This window comes from Hyperolius riggenbachi, chromosome 9 (genome assembly GCF_040937935.1).
Source record: "Hyperolius riggenbachi isolate aHypRig1 chromosome 9, aHypRig1.pri, whole genome shotgun sequence".
Lineage (NCBI taxonomy): Eukaryota > Metazoa > Chordata > Amphibia > Anura > Hyperoliidae > Hyperolius > Hyperolius riggenbachi.
In genome coordinates this window covers 210,247,999-210,265,871 of record NC_090654.1, presented here as the reverse complement: position 1 = coordinate 210,265,871, position 17,873 = coordinate 210,247,999, and the positions used below count along the sequence as shown (strand labels likewise).

The window sequence follows — 17,873 nt, the reverse complement described above, 5'->3', positions numbered from 1 at the left end:
CCGAGGTTTAGAGGAAAAAAAACAGGGGAAAAATATATGCTAAACCTGGTTCATCCATGGTGAAGGGACATCTTGTGGATAATGCACCCTTTGTACCTCATGCCCCCTTGTACCTCGTGTCTCACTGTGTCCTCCGCTGTCCTCTTTGTGTACTCCTCTATGCCCCTTTGTGTCCCCCGTGTCCTCCGTTTGCCCCCATGTCCTCCTGTGCATAGGCACAGTGCATGTCCCTGACATTGGAGGTTCATATCGGCAGGCAGAAGTCAGAAACTCTCTACATTTGGACTACAAGATGTAGTGACTCCCCCCCCCCCCCCCCCCCCCAATAAAACATTGAAACATAGATAGCTGATTTAAAAGAACTGCTAGCGTAATTAGCATACAGAAGTGTTAAAATACTCATATTTAGGTGTGCTTACAATTCTGTAGAAAGATGTTCTGAATGATAATACAGTCTATTAACATAACAGTTTTTTTTACCAGTTAAAATTATAAGTAGGCAAATTAAGTAATTATCATTACAAAAATACCTCATCAGAAGCCCCCACTCCCAACTTAGCTTTTGCTAAAGTGATGGTACTATGTACACGGATAATAAGTGATATAGAGAATCAATTTCCAATCCAGAAGAGAAGGTTGAATACAGAACCTACCTCACACTGCAGAAATTTCAGGTAGGTTACTATCAGTATAGAAACACATGACATGCAAGTATCTTGATTATTATCCCTTCACTTCAGAGTTGAAATAAACAACTGTATAAAAACTCCACAGTATGCATGACTTGGCTTTGTGGTAACTCCTATAGTCAGTGAGGCCCTTTATATCTGCTGTCTCATTTATCTATGCCTAAAAATGTCTCTTGCACTTTGAAATGTCTATGTCTGATGGCCTATATGTGTATGTGCAAGAGGTGAAAATATCTTATTTCAAACAACAAAACGTAAAAACCCCCAAAACTTACATTGTGATGAATATGAGTAATTTACATTTATACAGTAGAATCCCTTTATAGTAAACTCAGAGGGACCAGAAATAGTAGTTTACTATATCAGCACAACACTACCATCTGCCCTACCTCCCAAGCCCACTGCCTAGGTGTCACCCTGGACTCTGCACGTTCCTTTGCGCCCCACATCCAAAGTATTGTCTGATCCTGCAACTTCCACCTCACATCATCTTCAGGATCTGCTCCTATCTGTCCCCTGACACCACCAAACTTCTCATCCATGCTCTTCTCATCTTCCGCCTAGACTATTGCAATTCTCTTTTATCGTGACTCCCCTCTAACCGTATTGCCCGCTTCAATCAGTATTGAATACAGCAGCCAGACTGATCAACTCCTTCCATCGCTCCGCCTCCACAACTCCCCTCTGTAAAGTTCTCCACTGGCTCCCCATCTGCTTCAGGATCAACTTCAAAATTTTGTGCTTGGCCTACAAATCGGTGCACAGGACATGCCCGACCTACATCTCCGATCTTGTCCACAGGCACACTCCGGCCCGCCCACTCTGATCCTCCAACGACCTGCGCCTGTTCGCACCGCGCATATTTCACTCACATGCATGATTGCAAGACTTCACTAGGGCTGAGGCCATCAGACTCACCCCCACCTTTAATACCTTCACACAAGCCCTCTAGACTCACCTTTACATGCTCTTGTACCCCCTACATGAGCATCATCAGGGTCGGACTGGGACACTGGGGGCCCACCAAAGAAATTTCAACCTGGGGCCCACACATCCCATGATTGTGGTGAAAAAAGGGCGTGACCGTGCACCCGAAGGTGGGCGTGGTCATGATGTATTATGGACTGGGCCAAATGTACATGATCTTAGCAGCATTGTAATTCAGAGACACTGCTGCCCAGCAAAACCTTGCATAGAGTCCCCTCCTTCAATATAAAGTAATGTCCTACTTTGTAGAGGTTGCGACCGCAGAGGTTGCGACCGCACCAGGGCCCTTGGGCCAAAGGGGCCCCGAAGGGCCCTCCCTCAACTACAGTATTACCTCTCTTTTGGTCCTTTGCTCATAATAATCACTTCTATAGATACTTTGAACAGTGGTAATCATTAACAAGCTATTTCCAATCCCTTCTTGCACCTCTGACACTGTAGTTGCCATTGGCAGGTTTTGGTGCGTCGTATCAATTGTTATGTATAGAGTGCTTGGGGGGCCCCATTGTAAAATTTGCATCGAGGCCTACAGCTCCTTAGCTACGCCACTACTCTCAGCATGAGTGATTACAGCACTGAGAAGAGAATTTTTGTGCTGCAGGCAGCAATTGGAGCTCTGTCAGACAAGGAGGGGGGGGGGGGGGGGCTACCAGAGACCTGAAGGGGGGGGGCCCACTGAGGGAAAACACTGTACTACTGTGGCCCAGTCCGACCCTGAGCATCATAATACGTTCTGCTGTGCACCCTCTCAAGAGACGCACCTATAGTCTCTACCCCTACACTTTAGATTGTAAGCCTCTGGCAAGGTGTTTCCAGCTTGATTATGCAATCTCACTGTCTGGCACCCCTCTTGTGGACTACAATAGTCTCTATTTTGACTAAACTTGACACTGAACTACTGTTATCAAATCATCTGCATGAGCTTGTTTTATTGTGAGCTCCTTGTATGTCCTACCTTGTATGTTAACCCATTTATCTATTGTGCAGTGCTGCATAATATAGTGGCACTTTACAAATACAATAAATAATAATAATCAAAAGTTTACTATATCAGAATTGATCATACATTGTATATTTATACAGGTGAATTTTCTGGAACCTGATGACTGAGTTTACTATATCCAGAGGTTTACTATAACGAGATTCTACTGTAGTTGTTTATTTTCTTTAGCCACTTCACTACAGAGGGGGTTCTCTCCTTCTGTATCAGAACAATTTTCACCTTTCAGCACTCCTTTCATTTATTTGCCAAAAACTTTATCACTACTTATCACAACAAAACGATCTACATCTTGTTTTTTTTTTCCGCCACCAATTAGGCTTTCTTTGGATGATACATTTTGCTAAGAATTATTTTATTCTAAATGCATTTTAACAGGAAAAATAAGAAAAAAATGTGTAAAAAACTCATTATTTCTCAGATTTAGACCATTATAGTTTTAAAATAATACATGCTACCATAATTTAAACCCACACATTTAATTTGCTTATTTGTCCCGGTTATTGCAATGTTTAAAATAGTTTCCTAGTACAATGTATGGCACCAATATTTAATTTGGAAATAAAAGTGCATTTTTTTTTCAGTTTTGCATCTATCACTATTTACAAGCCTATATTTTCAAAAATAACAGTAATATACCCTCTTGATGTATATAAAAAGTTCAGTCCCTAAGGTAACCATTTATGTATATTTTTTTAATTGTCTTTTTTTAATGCAAATCATTTATTTGGGTAACTATTGGAGAGTGTGGGAAGGAAGGAGTTAATTTAAATAGTATGTGTATGTATGCGTAATTCTCAAAAAAAATGTATGTAGGTGTAATTTTACTATTTAGCCACTAGTAGTACGTAAACAAAGTAATGCGTGGATGTATTACTTCCTTAGTTACAATGACCGCAGGAATCTCATTGATGCCAGCAATCACTGACACGGGCACTTAGATCAATGAATGGGTACAACATTCCCATTCACCGATCTCCCCTCTAAAAGGTGGGACCCTGCGGGAGCGAGTGGTGGCTAACCGCCGCAATAGACAAATATCTACATCCTTGAGCAGGAACTGAAGTCCTGCGGGAGGTAGACAAACTGTCTCAAACTGCATACGTAATTAAAGTCATAGTTTAAAAAAAAAAATGTTTTTTTTAAAAACAAAGTAAGGTAAAAGGTTTCATGTATTCATAAGTTCTACCTTCCTAAACATTGCAGAGCTCAAAATTTGTTTTGTATGTAGTGAAAGTGTGAATTTTTGGGAGTAAGAGTTGCACAAAGGATGTGCCAGTTAAGAATTTTCCAGGAAAAACATACACTGATAGAAAGCCTACCTTGGCCATCATTGCTGCATATGCTGTATACAGAGGGTCATCCTCAAGCTTGCTGTGAAGAAAAGAATTTTAATCAGAAATAAATATTTGTCAACTTGGGCAAACCTTCAAGCAATGTGAATGCAATTTCTATCTAGCACATTAAACTTGAACTTGTCTAATTCGGTTTCCCAAACTTTTCCCTGAACCTCACCAAAGGAACATGTCCTAGCACATTTCTCCAGCTATGCACACATAAGGTCAGTGGTGTAGGGATCACCATAGCAACCATAGCAGGTGCTATGGGGTCTGGCCAGGGAGCCGGGAGCAGGTAATTTATTTTTTCAATAAAAGTACGACATTTAATGTACTATTACCCTGCTCTGGCAGCTAGCATCCCCTCTCCACTAGAGATGGCCCGAATGGTTCGCCGGCGAACTTCTGTGGCTCGCGATCAACTGCAAACTTTTCTGGAAGTTCAATTCGTCATCATAGTGCATCATGAGGGTCAACTTTGACCCTCTACATCACAGTCAGCAGGCACATTGTAGCCAATCAGGCTACACTCCCTCCTGGAGCCCCACCCCCCTTATAAAAGGCAGGCAGAGTCAGGCTTTTCACTCACTAGTGTGCCTGCAGTAATTAGAGAAGGGAGAGCTGCTGTGCAGAGACCTATTGGGAAAGCTTAGTTAGGATCTTGTAGGCTTCTTAGCTTGCTCCTTGCGGATTCTTATTGCTAAAAAAGCACCCCTCAACAGCTCTTTTGAGAGCTAATCTTGTTCTTGTGATCTTTTTTTTTTTTTGTGTGTGTCCCCACAGACACTTGTGTTGCATAGACAGCCATGGTAATTCCTACTGTGTGTGCCACTGCCAGGCCCAGCACATTCAGTGACTACCTGTGTGTGTGTCAGGTGCACATTGTGTGTGTGACAGGTGTACCCATCACTGCATATACCTACCTGCTGTTCACAGTGCACCCACCTACCCACGTGAGCGCACGCAGTGTCACTGTGCCTGTCCGGTACCTGTCTGTGTGTGACAGGTGCACATTATAATACCCATCACTGCATATACCTACCTGTTGTTCAGTGCACCCACCTACCTACGTGAGTGCACACAGTGTGATATTTAATACCACCAGTCACTGTACCTGTTCACGGTACTTGTGTGTGACAGGTGCACATTTGTAATACCCATCACTGCATATACCTACTTGTTGTGTTCAGTGCACCCACCTACCTACGTGAGTGCACACAGTGTGATATACCACTCCGTGCATACCTGTTAACTGCACCTGTGTGACTGCACATTGTATTAGTCAAGTCAGTGCATACCTTTCACTTCATCCCCCCCCCCCCCCGATATGGACAAAACGGACAAAACAGGTAGAGGCAGACCCAGAGGAAGGCCACCCGGCAGGTCTGTGCGAGCTCGCGCTAATGTGATTTTGTGTGGTCCTGGACCAAAGTACAGTGCTCAAAAGAAGGCTAGTCCCATCAACTCCCAAGATTGTGAGGACAAGGTTGACTATTTAACACAGAACACCACATCTTCCGCAGCCACCAGCAATACTACAAGCGCCACATCCGCTGCATTTGACACTTCGCAGGAGTTATTTGGTGGGGAAATCACTGATGCACAGCCATTATTGTTACAACAAGATGAAGGCGCTAAGCAAGTTACACCACCTCATATGTCTGAGTTAGGCGACACTATAGACGTAACGTGTGAGGAGGAGGATGATGAAGTACCTGCTGTTGGTGCAGTTTTGGAGGTGTCTGAGGCAAGCGAAGCTGGGAAGGATGATTATGATGATGACGATGATACAGATGCCACGTGGAATCCTAAGAGACAAGATGACCAAGGGGACAGTTCAGAGGGAGAGTCAGAGAGGAGTAGGAGGAGACAAGTTGCTGAAAGAAGCAGGGGTAGCTCGTCATCAGAAACGGCTGGTGGCAGTGTCCGGCGCCATGTATTGCCACCTATGGACAGCCAGCCAACATGCCCTTCAATGTCAGCTGCTGATGCCACCATAGTGCCATCACCCCAGGGGGGCTCAGCGGTTTGGAAATTTTTTAATGTGTCTGCCTGAGATAAGAGCAATGCCATCTGTTCTCTCTGCCTCCAAAAAGTGAGCCGTGGAAAGGCCAACACCCACGTAGGGACAACTGCCTTACGAAGGCACATGCAGAAAAGGCAGCAGAGGAAAAGCAGCACACAAAAGAAAAGCCACCCTCCTCCTCCTCTTTCTAGTTCAGGTGCAGCATCTTCAGCTGCTTTCTCCCTTGCACCTTCACAGCCACCCTCCTCAACTCCGCCTCTGACCTTGAGCGGTTCCTGCTCCTCTGCCCACAGCAGCCAGGTGTCTGTGAAGGAAATATTTGAGTGGAAGCCAATTTCTGCCGGTCACCCCCTTGCCCGGCGTCCGACAGCTGGATTGGCAAAACTGTTAGCTCGCCAGCTGTTACCATACCAGCTGTTGGACTCTGAGGCCTTCCTTAAATTTGTGGCCATTGGGACACCGCAGTGGAAGACACCAGGCCGCAATTATTTCTCTAAAAAGGCGATACCCAAACTGTACCGTAAAGTTGAGAGGCAAGTGGTGTCATCTCTGGCACACAGTGTTGGGTCAAGGGTCCACCTGACCACGGATGCCTGGTCTGCCAAGCACGGTCAGGGCAGGTACATTACTTACACAGCCCATTTGGTTAACCTGGTGACCGCTGACAAGCAGGGAGTACGTGGCTTTGCAGCGGACCAACTTGTGACACCTCCATGGCTTGCAGGCAGGCCTCCTGCCACCTCCTGCTACATCCTCTTCGCTGTCGTCATCCTCCTCCTCCTTGGCTGAGTGGCAGTTCAACTCTACTGGTGCTGCGATCTCCTCTCCAGCTATACAGCCCCAGCTCCCCAGGGCCTATGCTGCATGCTAGGTACACCGGTGTCACGCCATCTTAGACATGTCTTGCCTCAAAGCGGAGAGTCACACTAGAGCAGCTCTCCTGGCTGCTCTTAACAAACAGATGGAACAGTGGCTGACCCCGCAGCAGCTGGAGATTGGCAACGTGGTGTGTGACAACGGCAGCAATCTCATTTCCGCTTTGAATTTGGGAAAGCTGACACATGTACCCTGCATGGCACATGTGCTGAATCTAGTCATTCAAAGATTTGTGTCAAAGTACCCAGGCTTAGAGGACGTCCTGAAGCAGGCCAGGAAGTTGTGTCGGCATTTCAGGCGGTCTTACATGGCCATGGCGCGCTTTGCCGATATTCAGCGGAGAAACAAGTTGCCGGTGAGACGCATGATTTGCGATAGCCTGACTCGCTGGAATTCAACCCTCCTTATGTTCTCTCGCCTGCTAGAACAGGAGAAAGCCGTCACCCAGTACCTCTACTACAGTAGAAGGACACAGTCTGGGGAGATGGGGATGTTCTGGCCCAACAACTGGACACTCATGCGAAATGCATGCAGGCTCATGTGGCCGTTTGAGGAGGTTACCAACATGGTGAGTCGCAGTGAAGGCACCATCAGCGACTTGATCCCGTACGCTTACTTCCTGGAGCGTGTCGTGCATAGAGTGGTGGATCAAGTTGTGGAGGAGCGTGAACAGGAACAGTTACAGGAGGAAGTGTTGTGGGATCAATTCTCATCAGAACCAGATGTTTCCTCAACACCTGTGGTAGCACAGAGGGGGGGGGAGGAGGAGGAGGAACAGTCGTGTGGGGAGGAGGAGTCAGACTCGGATGATGAGGAAAGCGTTTCTTTGGAGGAGGAGGCGGCAGCAGAAAAACAACCGCAGCAGGCGTCGCAGGGGGCTTGTGCTGCTCAACGTTCCCGTGGTATTATTCGTGGCTGGGGGGAGGAGGAGGACTTACCTGACGTCATTGAGGAAGAGCAAGAGAAGATGGATAGTACGTATGCATCCAACTTTGTGCAGATGGCGATTTTCATGCTGTCCAGCCTGTTGAGGGACCCCTGTATAAAAAAAACCTCAAGGGGAATGAGCTGTACTGGGTGGCCACGCTACTAGACCCTCGGTATAGGCACAAAGTGGCGGAAATATTTCCAAATCACCAGAAGGCAGAAAGGGGATGCAGCACTTGCAGAACAAGCTGGCAACTATGCTTTACAATGCGTTTAAGGGTGATGTCACAGCACAATGCAATAAAGGTACCACTGCCAGTAATCCTTCTCCCACGTCCACGCAGGCAAGTACAGGACGCTCCAGCGATCTAATGGTGATGTCGGACATGCGGACATTCTTTAGTCCAACGCCTCGCCTTAGCCCTTCCGGATCCACCCTCCACCAACGCCTGGGCCTGCCCTTATAACGCTGCTTTGCGTCAAATCCAGATTCTTCCCCGGGACTTTTGGCATCCATCCCACTCATCCATGCAAAAACTCAGATCTTAGACCCCTTGAAACAACTTTTCCATCACTTTTCTGGCCTGCATAAGTGTTTCTAGTTTTCAAAGTTCGCCTCCCCATTGAAATCTATTGCGGTTCGCGGAAGTTCGCGTGAACCGAACTTTTGCGGGCGTTCGCGCTTCGCAACCGAAAATCGGAGGTTCGGGCCATCTCTACTCTCCACATTCCCCCACTTCATGGCTAAACATCTGTAGCAGGAGGCAGGTGAGGGGGCACTATTTTCTCAAGTCTGCTGCTGGTGTATGAATACCTTATTAGCCGGGCCCAAAAATTAATCTGTAGTCCCGGCCAGGGAGGAGGAGCTGGTGTGCATCTGAAGACTGAAGAGGGGTGCTGCTGAGGGTGGAGGAATCTGACTGTGGGCGCCAACCCAATCCACCCTCCACCACTCCGCAGAGAAGAGCTGCTCCTCAAGCTGCATATTCCAATCCAATGTATTCTCATCAGTAAGTATAAAGGGAGGGAAACTATAGTGGCACATGGAGGCCACCAGTCTGTCAGGGAGAAAGCTATAGGGACACATGGGTGTCCACCAGACTATTAGGGGAAAAGCTGTAGGGGTACAGAGGGACCACCAGGCAGAAAGATAGTGGGGCTGGGGAATCTCTGTCTACCTAATATTGGAGTGTGTGGGGGATATCATTTTTTGGGGGTCCCCAACAAAAACTCTGCTAAGGGGCCCTATGATTTCTAGCTAAGCCTCTGCACAAGGTTAACCATGAAAAATCACTTTTGGTGGTACTGATTTGTAAAACACTGGTGTAGACAGTGTTCGAATGTAGACCGTTTACAGTAATTGTGTAGGCCCACAACTGAATAATATTCAAAGGCCCTCATAGTTATTATTGGGTGCTGAAGTCAGGTGGTACTTATGAAGATAACCATCTTTGTACAACATTGTCCCTTTTGTTCCTGAAGTGACTTTTTGGTTAGAGGTTCAGAAATATGCCAAGATCCTTACAGGTAGGTTATATGAGGGGATTCATCACCCCTCATATTACCTAATGCACAAAACAAAACAAAAAAAATAAAAAAATGCAAACAGTCGTTAACAAAACGCCTTATTCAGGCGCTTCATATACTCATAGCTCATAGAATGAAATTTGGCACACACATAATACATTACCTGGAATAATATATAGGATACTTTTAATACCCATAACCAAAAAGTGGGCGGAGACAAATACAAATTTCACTGAGAAAATGTAAACTGCAGACAATCTTACACTGTTAATGGTAGGGTTCTCAAACTTTGCACAGATGGTCACTGGGTGACTGGGATTAATATTCAGAAAATGGGTAAAGCCTACAAAATCCCCCCAAAAATTCACCTATGTATTTTCAAGGGGAATATTTAATTGCGGCCATCCTTGCACTGTTAATGGCACAAGCCTCAAACCTGGTACAGTTGGTCATTGGGTGACTAGGGTTCAAATTCAGAAAAGGGGTGGAGCCACAAACGGCCAATCAGATTTGTTTCATTTCAATGCAAATTATTGATGCCAAAGACCGCAAAGCTCAAAAATTAGGTAATTGAGTAAATGGGTGTTTGGGTTAGAAAATATGGGCGGAGCCAACACATACATACCCGGGCAACACCAGGCCATCAGCTAGTTATCTCATAAGTTTATTTTTGCTTTAGTGTCACTTTAATTAGTAGTATAACCTGTTAAAATGTTTTGTTGATTTGTCAATGCTTCTCAAGGCATTGTATGTTTGGCCTCTATTGTAATGTAGGGCATATATGTGCTTTTGCTGTTTTTTCTTTAATTTTCATAATATAAAGAATTTTCACAAAACAGAAGAATAGTTTTGAAGGCTACCTGCAAGGACTGGTAAGGCAGGCTGCCTAGAAAGCAGCTACCTTCACTTCCAGTTTCACATAATGAGTTCAGGTCATCTTTAAACAAGGCAGAGCAATTGTCAGCAATCTGTTTTTAACTTGCAGCTGGAGAATGATGGTGCAAAGTGTTGTATCTTATGTCAGCTCTTGTTAGAAGCAGGGAAATGTAGCGTTTAATAATATCTTTTGCTAGCTAAATAAATTACAGCCAGCAGCTTACATCATCAGGCATGGCATAAGGGAAATAGCCCCATTAAGGGAAAAAAGCCAAGAAAAGCACTCCCCCAGCTAGAGAGCTATAAGCGAAAATACATCATTATAGATGCAGAATAGACACTTTCCAGGTAATGTCCCTCAGAATCAACTGAATGGGGGCCCTATACAAAGAATTACACTATAAACAAAGAATTGTTGACGCTTTCCAACGTTTTTAGCTAAAAAATGGGGCAGCCTAGAAAAATGGGAAGCGGAATTAAATTTCCATCATACCCCAAAAAGATGGGCCCATTGTTTTGAGACTCTTATGAAGGGAAGCCTTTACTTCTCCACGCTCGAAACTAATGTTAAGCTCCTTCATAGAGCCTATTTGACTCCTGAGCGGGTTTCAAGTATCTTCCCCTAAGCTTCCCTTCTATGTTATAGAGGCTGCGGTGCAAAAGGATCTTTATCTCATTTGTGGTAGTCTTGTCCTCTGGTTGTGAATTTTTGGTCGCAAATTGCTGGTTTAATATCAACAGTCCTCCAAATTCCCTTCACTTCCACAAGTTCTGTTTTCCTTCTGGGTGACAAACCCCATAATGTTAAACATCCAGCCCACAGGCTAATCCAGCATATTGGTAATTCTGCAAAAACGTATTTAGCCTCCCGTTGGAAAGATTCACTTCTCTTTTTACAACACGTAATTGATAATTGATAATTGAAGTTCATAAAACCATGATCCTAGAGAGAATGGTCGCAGTTACGGAGGATCGAATGATACAATTTTACTAACACGTGGTCCCCCTGGGTTGACTATGCGGACAATAGGGGTCTTCGCTTTTTCACTTAATTTTCGTTAAGATAGCTTGGCACATGTTCTTCCTTACCCCTGCTGACAGCACTTCTTCTTACCATATTGACCTAACTATGTATCTAGACAATGGTACCTGTTATATACTTTATTATGTTTTATTTTGTTTCTTGTTTTCCTCACTTTTCCATCATAAGCCCCCTGCGTGGGGATTGATGATAATGTTTTACCTGTTTAAAATTGCTTTTCTGCAATAAAAACTTTTTGAAACTAAAAATGGGGCAGCCACTGGTGTCAAAGATTCTAATATGGGTTGACTGAGATTGTTGGTCTAAAACTGAAAAAGGTACACAAGATATACTGCAAATCCTAATACACTTCCTGACAGACAAGCACAAAACAGTGGAATACTCCCTTTTGCTTCAGTGATCCAATGGCGTCAGTGATCTTTGACAAATAAGGTTATAAGCAAAGCAGCCCATATTAAAAAAAACCTAATCATAAATACAAATGCTTAAAATGCTGGTTTACCCAGCTGCTTCGATCCACATTTGATTGGGATTAATTATACCATTGGGTTATCCTTTGGGACTAATTACAACTAAGATGCCCTTAGTATCCATTATAAGTTCCATATACAAAGCCTTTAACAAACTTTTAATATTAATAATCAACTGTATTTCATAGCATATGAATACAAAACATATATTTAGATTGTGAAACTATTTTAAGAGAATCTGAAGTGAGAAGGCTGACGTATGTATTTCCTTTTAAATAATGCAATTTGCCTGACTGACGTGCTGATCCACTTCTAATATATTTAGCCATAGACCGTAAATGCAGATCAAATGTTTCTGACAATATTAGCTGCATGCTTGTTTCAGGTTCAAGATTTAGACACTACTGCAGCCAGAAGGATCAGCGGGACTGTCAGGCAACTGGCATTGCTTAAAATGAAATTAATATGGCAGCCTCCATTCACCTCTTACTTCAGGTTCTCTTTAAGAGCATTTGTCACAATCAAGCCACAGACTGGAGGAAATGTTAGCTGTAGTTGACCAAAAGCTTTATTATGCTTATTATACTAAAAATACTGTGTGAAAACAAAGTAAAATTTATCACATGTAACAAAAACAGTAACCCCCTCCCCCATTCTTTTGTCAGCTTGATACCTTCTCTCTGTGAGAGCATTGCGGCTGAAGTGTAATATAATCTGATGAAGAGGATCTGGCTTCTTCTCGGTCTCCTCTTCCTCTTCTTCATCGCTTTTCTTGGGTTTCTGGAGACATTTAACAATAAATCAATCATTTACCTTGACTGAACATATTACTGTCAAAACCAGCATGTTGTCTGGCAGGTTTTAGAGTGCTTTGTAGCAATACCCTAATCCAGTGTAAATTGTCAAAAACCTGGACAACAGAATTTGAGCATAAGATGACAAAAATAATCAAATATTATGTCCCATTAAACCTACATGTCAAAATATTCAGAAGTTCCACATTTGTTGGTGCTGGTGAACTCAACACTAATACGGATAGTTAAAAGTAGCATCCATTCTGAGAATAATGATGCGAGTAGCGTGATGTTTGCCCTGCATTGCTGGGTGATCTATAATATTAATTTCAAAGCTGGCCGCTGTATGTATGGGTGCCCGCCCACCCCGGACACACCCCCCTGATCTGCCCTACTGTGATTAGGTCTCTTAAATAGGATGAGATTAATTCACAGCAAAAAGGAAGCTCTGTGTGAACCTTTAATATCAATTCATAGGCCATGCAGGCTATTGTCTAAAAGTCCTTCTATTGTAGACAGATAGGGCTAAGGTAGCAACCAAGCTAAATCCAGCTAATACAGGATGGAAGCGGACATAATGCTATGAGCACCCAAGGCTATAGTTATGCTGGGTCATGTGAGCTTCACAAAAGGATGTAGAGGGTGTAGGTGTATTCATGGATTTGGGGAATGATCTGTGACACTGGAAAAGGGGTGGTACCCAAGTTCAACATTTAGTGAAAAAGTTTTAATTCCCAATGTTCAGCAGCCTGCAACTCTAGATGGTACTTTACTTAATGGCTGTTGCTCAGATTTGAGACAAGTTAGCTTTAAATGTTGTCTTTATAAGAGATTTCAAAATGTATGTGTTGGCGTAAAGTAATCAAATAATCAACAGATACAGGTAAGAAGTATTGTCCTAATGCTAGGAACACACAATATGATTTTCTGGCAGATACTGTAGGATTGATTATTTCCAACATGTCTGATCAGATTCCCATCGACTCTCCATTCACTTCTATGGTAAATCGATTAGAGAACCACTCGGAAATCAGGTTGGACATTTGGAAATAATTGATCTGGCAGTAAATCTGCCAGAAAAACCTAATTGTCCGTACCTGGCATTAGAAACTGATTAGCAAACAATAGACATTTGATACAGAGCACATCTGAAACCTGTCAGTCTTTGTTATTCAGTTAATCATGTTGGATTAGCCATACTAAACTATGGTAACAAAATTAGAAAAACTTGATAGCCCAGCAAAGGCTGAAACAGAACAGTACAAGTGTGAAGACTAACCTCTGATGTTGTGCTTAAATTAATGTAGCCCACTGAAAAGGTAAAGTAATCTTGCAGCTTGTAGTATTACGATTGCTCTGGTAATTCATGATGGGTACTTATAAAAATCTGGTGTGCAAATACAGACATCCAACTTGGCATTTCTTTTGTATAGCCTAAGCTGTCCAGGGTGAAATTGAGTCTGAGCAGTTGTTACATTTTATGGCTGACGTTGCAAGCGCAAGAATTGCAAAAACTACACTTCAAAATTTTATGTGTGGATCAGCAAAACTATAAATATGAAAAATAGGCCACATTAACATCCAATACAATCACCAATTATAAGGCTCGCTCGTAAGCAGCACATATAAAGATAATCACTATCAAAATTAACATTCAAAAGCTTTTACACAATAATGCAATTAAAGATTCTCTAACAAATAACAAGACCTCAACAAAATGATATATGTTAATGTGCCTCCAAAAGACAACAACCTACAAACGATCATTACTAAATCATTTTAATACCCTCACATTATCAGTAATCATTACTATTTTGAACTGTAAATACTTAACCTCCCTGGTGTTTTAACCATCTTAGCGGTATGGACGAGCTCAGCTCATCCATCACCGCCGATGGCTGCCGCTCAGGCCCTGCTGGGCCGATTTTGCTGAAATAAAGAGCAGCACACGCAGCCGGCACTTTGCCAGCCGCGTGTGCTGCCCGATTGCCGCCGCTCTGCGGCGATCCGCCGCGAGCAGCGGCGAAAGAGGGTCCCCCCAGCCGCCTGAGCCCTGCGCAGCCGGAACAAATAGTTCCGGCCATCGCTAAGGGCTGGATCGGAGGCGGCGGACGTCAGGACGTCGGCTGACGTCCATGATGTCACTCCGCTCGTCGCCATGGCGACAGGAGAAGCCAAACACGGAAGGCTGCTCATTGCGGCCTTCCGTGTTAATTTTGGCCGCCGGAGGCGATCAGAAGAACGCCTCCGGAGCGCCATCTAGTGGGCTTTCATGCAGCCAACTTTTAGTTGGCTGCATGAAATAGTTTTTTTTTTATTTACAAAAAACCCTCATCTTAATAGAACGCCAGGGTGGTTAAATCCCCGTGGCCGTGCGCGGGTGGTTTTTTCACAATTTTTTTTAATCATGTAGCTAGCCTAGCGCTAGCTACATTATTCCCCCCTCCCTGCAAGTCCCCCCCTCCCACCCTTTCGATCAGAACGGGATTTCCTGTAGGGCTTCCCCCGTCGCCATGGCGACTAACGGAATGACGTCATCGATGTCATGACGTCAGGGGGAGTCCTGATCCACCCCATAGAGCAGCCTGGCGGTGATTGGCCAGGCTGCGCAAGGGGTCTGGGGGGCCCTCTTTCGCGGCGGGTAGCGGCGGATCGGTGGCTAGCTGCATGTTTAAAAAAAAATGATGCAAATCGTCCCACCAGGGCCTAAGTATCTTATTTCAATAAATTTGGAATTTATGAGCCATATGGTTGATGACAGCATTGAATGAGTGTTTCCCATGTTTTCAGTTTCATATACATAGTTTACCATAAGTAAATATCCCTATATAGTTGTTGTTTTTTTTCTCCTGATGTACAAGGTACGCTTTGAGTTAAACACTTTTTTTTCAGTGTGCTACAGTGCAATCTTTACTTTTACGTTTCATATGTCCACTAGTTTTCATAAATGTCTCCATGATTTCTTGCTCATGATGTCCCTAGCTGATTCCATACCATCACACATCTCTCTTTCAGCTATCCCAAACTGTTCTATAAGTAACATCTCTTGTACTTTGCATACTCTTGCGTCAGTCACCTGAATACCCTTTAAACAATGAAACATGGTCACACTGCATTCCAATGAGCAGGTAGAAGATTTAGAGAAGGAAAAAATAATAATATATATGGTAACTGTGCTACATGAATTAAATATTAAATGCAAAAAGTTTATTGTGATATATATCACATAAATGCAACAATTTTCTAATTAAGTTCTGTGTTTCAGTAATAAAGTTCACTGGTTGCCAACATGTCTCTTTAAAGGATACTTTAGGTGGCATGTAACATGATGATGTGTATGTACAGTGCCTAGCACACAAACAACTATGCTGTGTTCATTTTTTCCCTGCCTGAAAGAGTTACATATCAGGTATGTAAAAGGATGACTCAGTCCTGACTCAGACAGAACGTGACTACAGTGTTACTCTCACTGATAAGAAATCCCAACTATAAGACACTTTACTAGCAGAAAATGGCTTCTGAGAGCAGGAGAGAGATAAAAAGGTTCAATAGTTCATAGATTTTAGCTCTGGCATACTTCAATGAATGTGTCATTGAGCAAAAACAATAAAACTGTTAAAACTTAAAAAGTAGATTTAAACATAACATAAAACTGTGGAATATCTTAAAAAGTCATTTTTAGGAGAAGGAAGATAGATACATTAGTTTATTTTCGCCTCGGGTGTCCTTTAAATGACAGCCTCAGCATACTTGCTGTGTCAACCAAATGTTTATAGTTTCATCTTAACAAGGGTAACAATTACATTGATCACATTGAATAATAAAGTTTTGAAGCCCTTTTACCCTCAAGCTCCCCATTACCAAATATGTTTTTTGCTTTTTGTTTCATTTTGTTAAAGTGTAGCTCCACTTTTTTGATTAAAGGAACAATTCCTTCAGTTATGCATTGCAAAGACTGAACACTTCTAAACATCTCATATCTTTTCCTTTGCAGAACCCATGACGGAATGAACTGAGTGTGTCTGCACATGGGAGGTGAGCAGACATTTGACAAATAATTCCCTGCTGCTGTCAGCATATACTGACCTACATGAGTGACCGTTGCTATGGTTGTTATAGGAAGTATAACTGAATAGATCTCAAAAATCCTAGCAAGCTGCACACTGAGCTGTAAGGTAAGTTTAATAACATTAAATTCCAAAAAGTATAGTAGTATTGCAATTCACTACATTTATTTTAATGAAAGTAGAGTAAACCTGAAATGGGTTGAAGTGAAATGAGGCTCAAAGTATCAGCTTAGACTTTCTTTGCTTGTTATCTTTCCTTTTTGATTAAAGACTGGAGTCAGGAAAGGAGAGTAGATGAGGCTGCTGCCAGGTCCCTGGACTATAACCAGGCCCTCAGCATCTGCCTAAGTTGTTTTGTAGATAATCTAGCTCTACTTTAATCATTTCGTATTGGTAAACAGCACATTATACGAGCGGGTCCCCTACTAACAAGCATGTTCCGTTCTGCTAGATTGTTTGTGTGTAACATAATAAAACGTGGATAAATGATTTACTTTCGGATAACTCTGGATTTGGACATATAGTGTACTAAAAACTATGTTTTTTGGTTGTTTGCAATGTGCTTTTAACATGTTTTAAACTACTTATAACAGTTTATTCAATACGGTAGCATTTAACAAAAAAAAGTTGAAAACAGTACAACAAAATCCCTATTATCCGGAATTCAGGCAACCAGAAGTCTCAACTACCCCGCATGCCTGAGGGGCATAATGGGGACAGAACTTGTGGGGGTTTTCAGGGCATAAACTACTTACTGATCCTCCGGGCACTGTCTTCTATGTATCCCGCAGCTCCCAGCAGCTTTGCGACCTCCATGCACGGCTCCTGGCATGTCACCTTACTCAAAACGGGAGTCGTACACAAATGACATCAGAAAGTAACTGGGAGCTACAGGAAATGTAGACGATGTCACCCCGGAGGATGTAAGTAAGTTTCTGCTCCTTTGGGTGTTGGAGGGGAGAAGGGGGTGGGGTGTGTGTTTGTGCTATTTTTTGCTGGTTGCAACCGGCAAGCACACATATCCGCCTTCAGACAATCCCTGCCTGTGCTGGATATTAGGGACTTTGCTGAATTGTATATTTTGTAACTATAAATTGTATATTTTTGTAAATGAAGACAACTTTATAACTCTGAAATCTTGTACTCGAGTTGTTTGTAAGTAGGGGAATGTCTGTATAGTAGTCAGAGTATCTGTCACTATTGTTTGCAAATAGTAATCACATTTACTTAATATTGCTTATTACTGTTCACATTG

At 43.1% G+C, this 17,873-nt stretch overlaps 1 protein-coding gene across 12 annotated transcripts in view; it reads right to left on the bottom strand.

The window, feature by feature from the left end:
• Positions 1 to 17,873, bottom strand: part of RYR3 (ryanodine receptor 3) — a 1,134,733-nt gene that overhangs the window by 213,324 nt on the left and 903,536 nt on the right. For all 12 annotated transcript variants that reach the window (XM_068253938.1, XM_068253930.1, XM_068253931.1 and 9 more), the window contains 2 exons: positions 12,431 to 12,537; positions 3,999 to 4,050 (listed from right to left, as the gene is read on the bottom strand). In XM_068253938.1, coding sequence (XP_068110039.1) covers positions 3,999 to 4,050; positions 12,431 to 12,537 — 159 coding nt within the window. The remainder of the gene's footprint in view (positions 1 to 3,998; positions 4,051 to 12,430; positions 12,538 to 17,873) is intronic.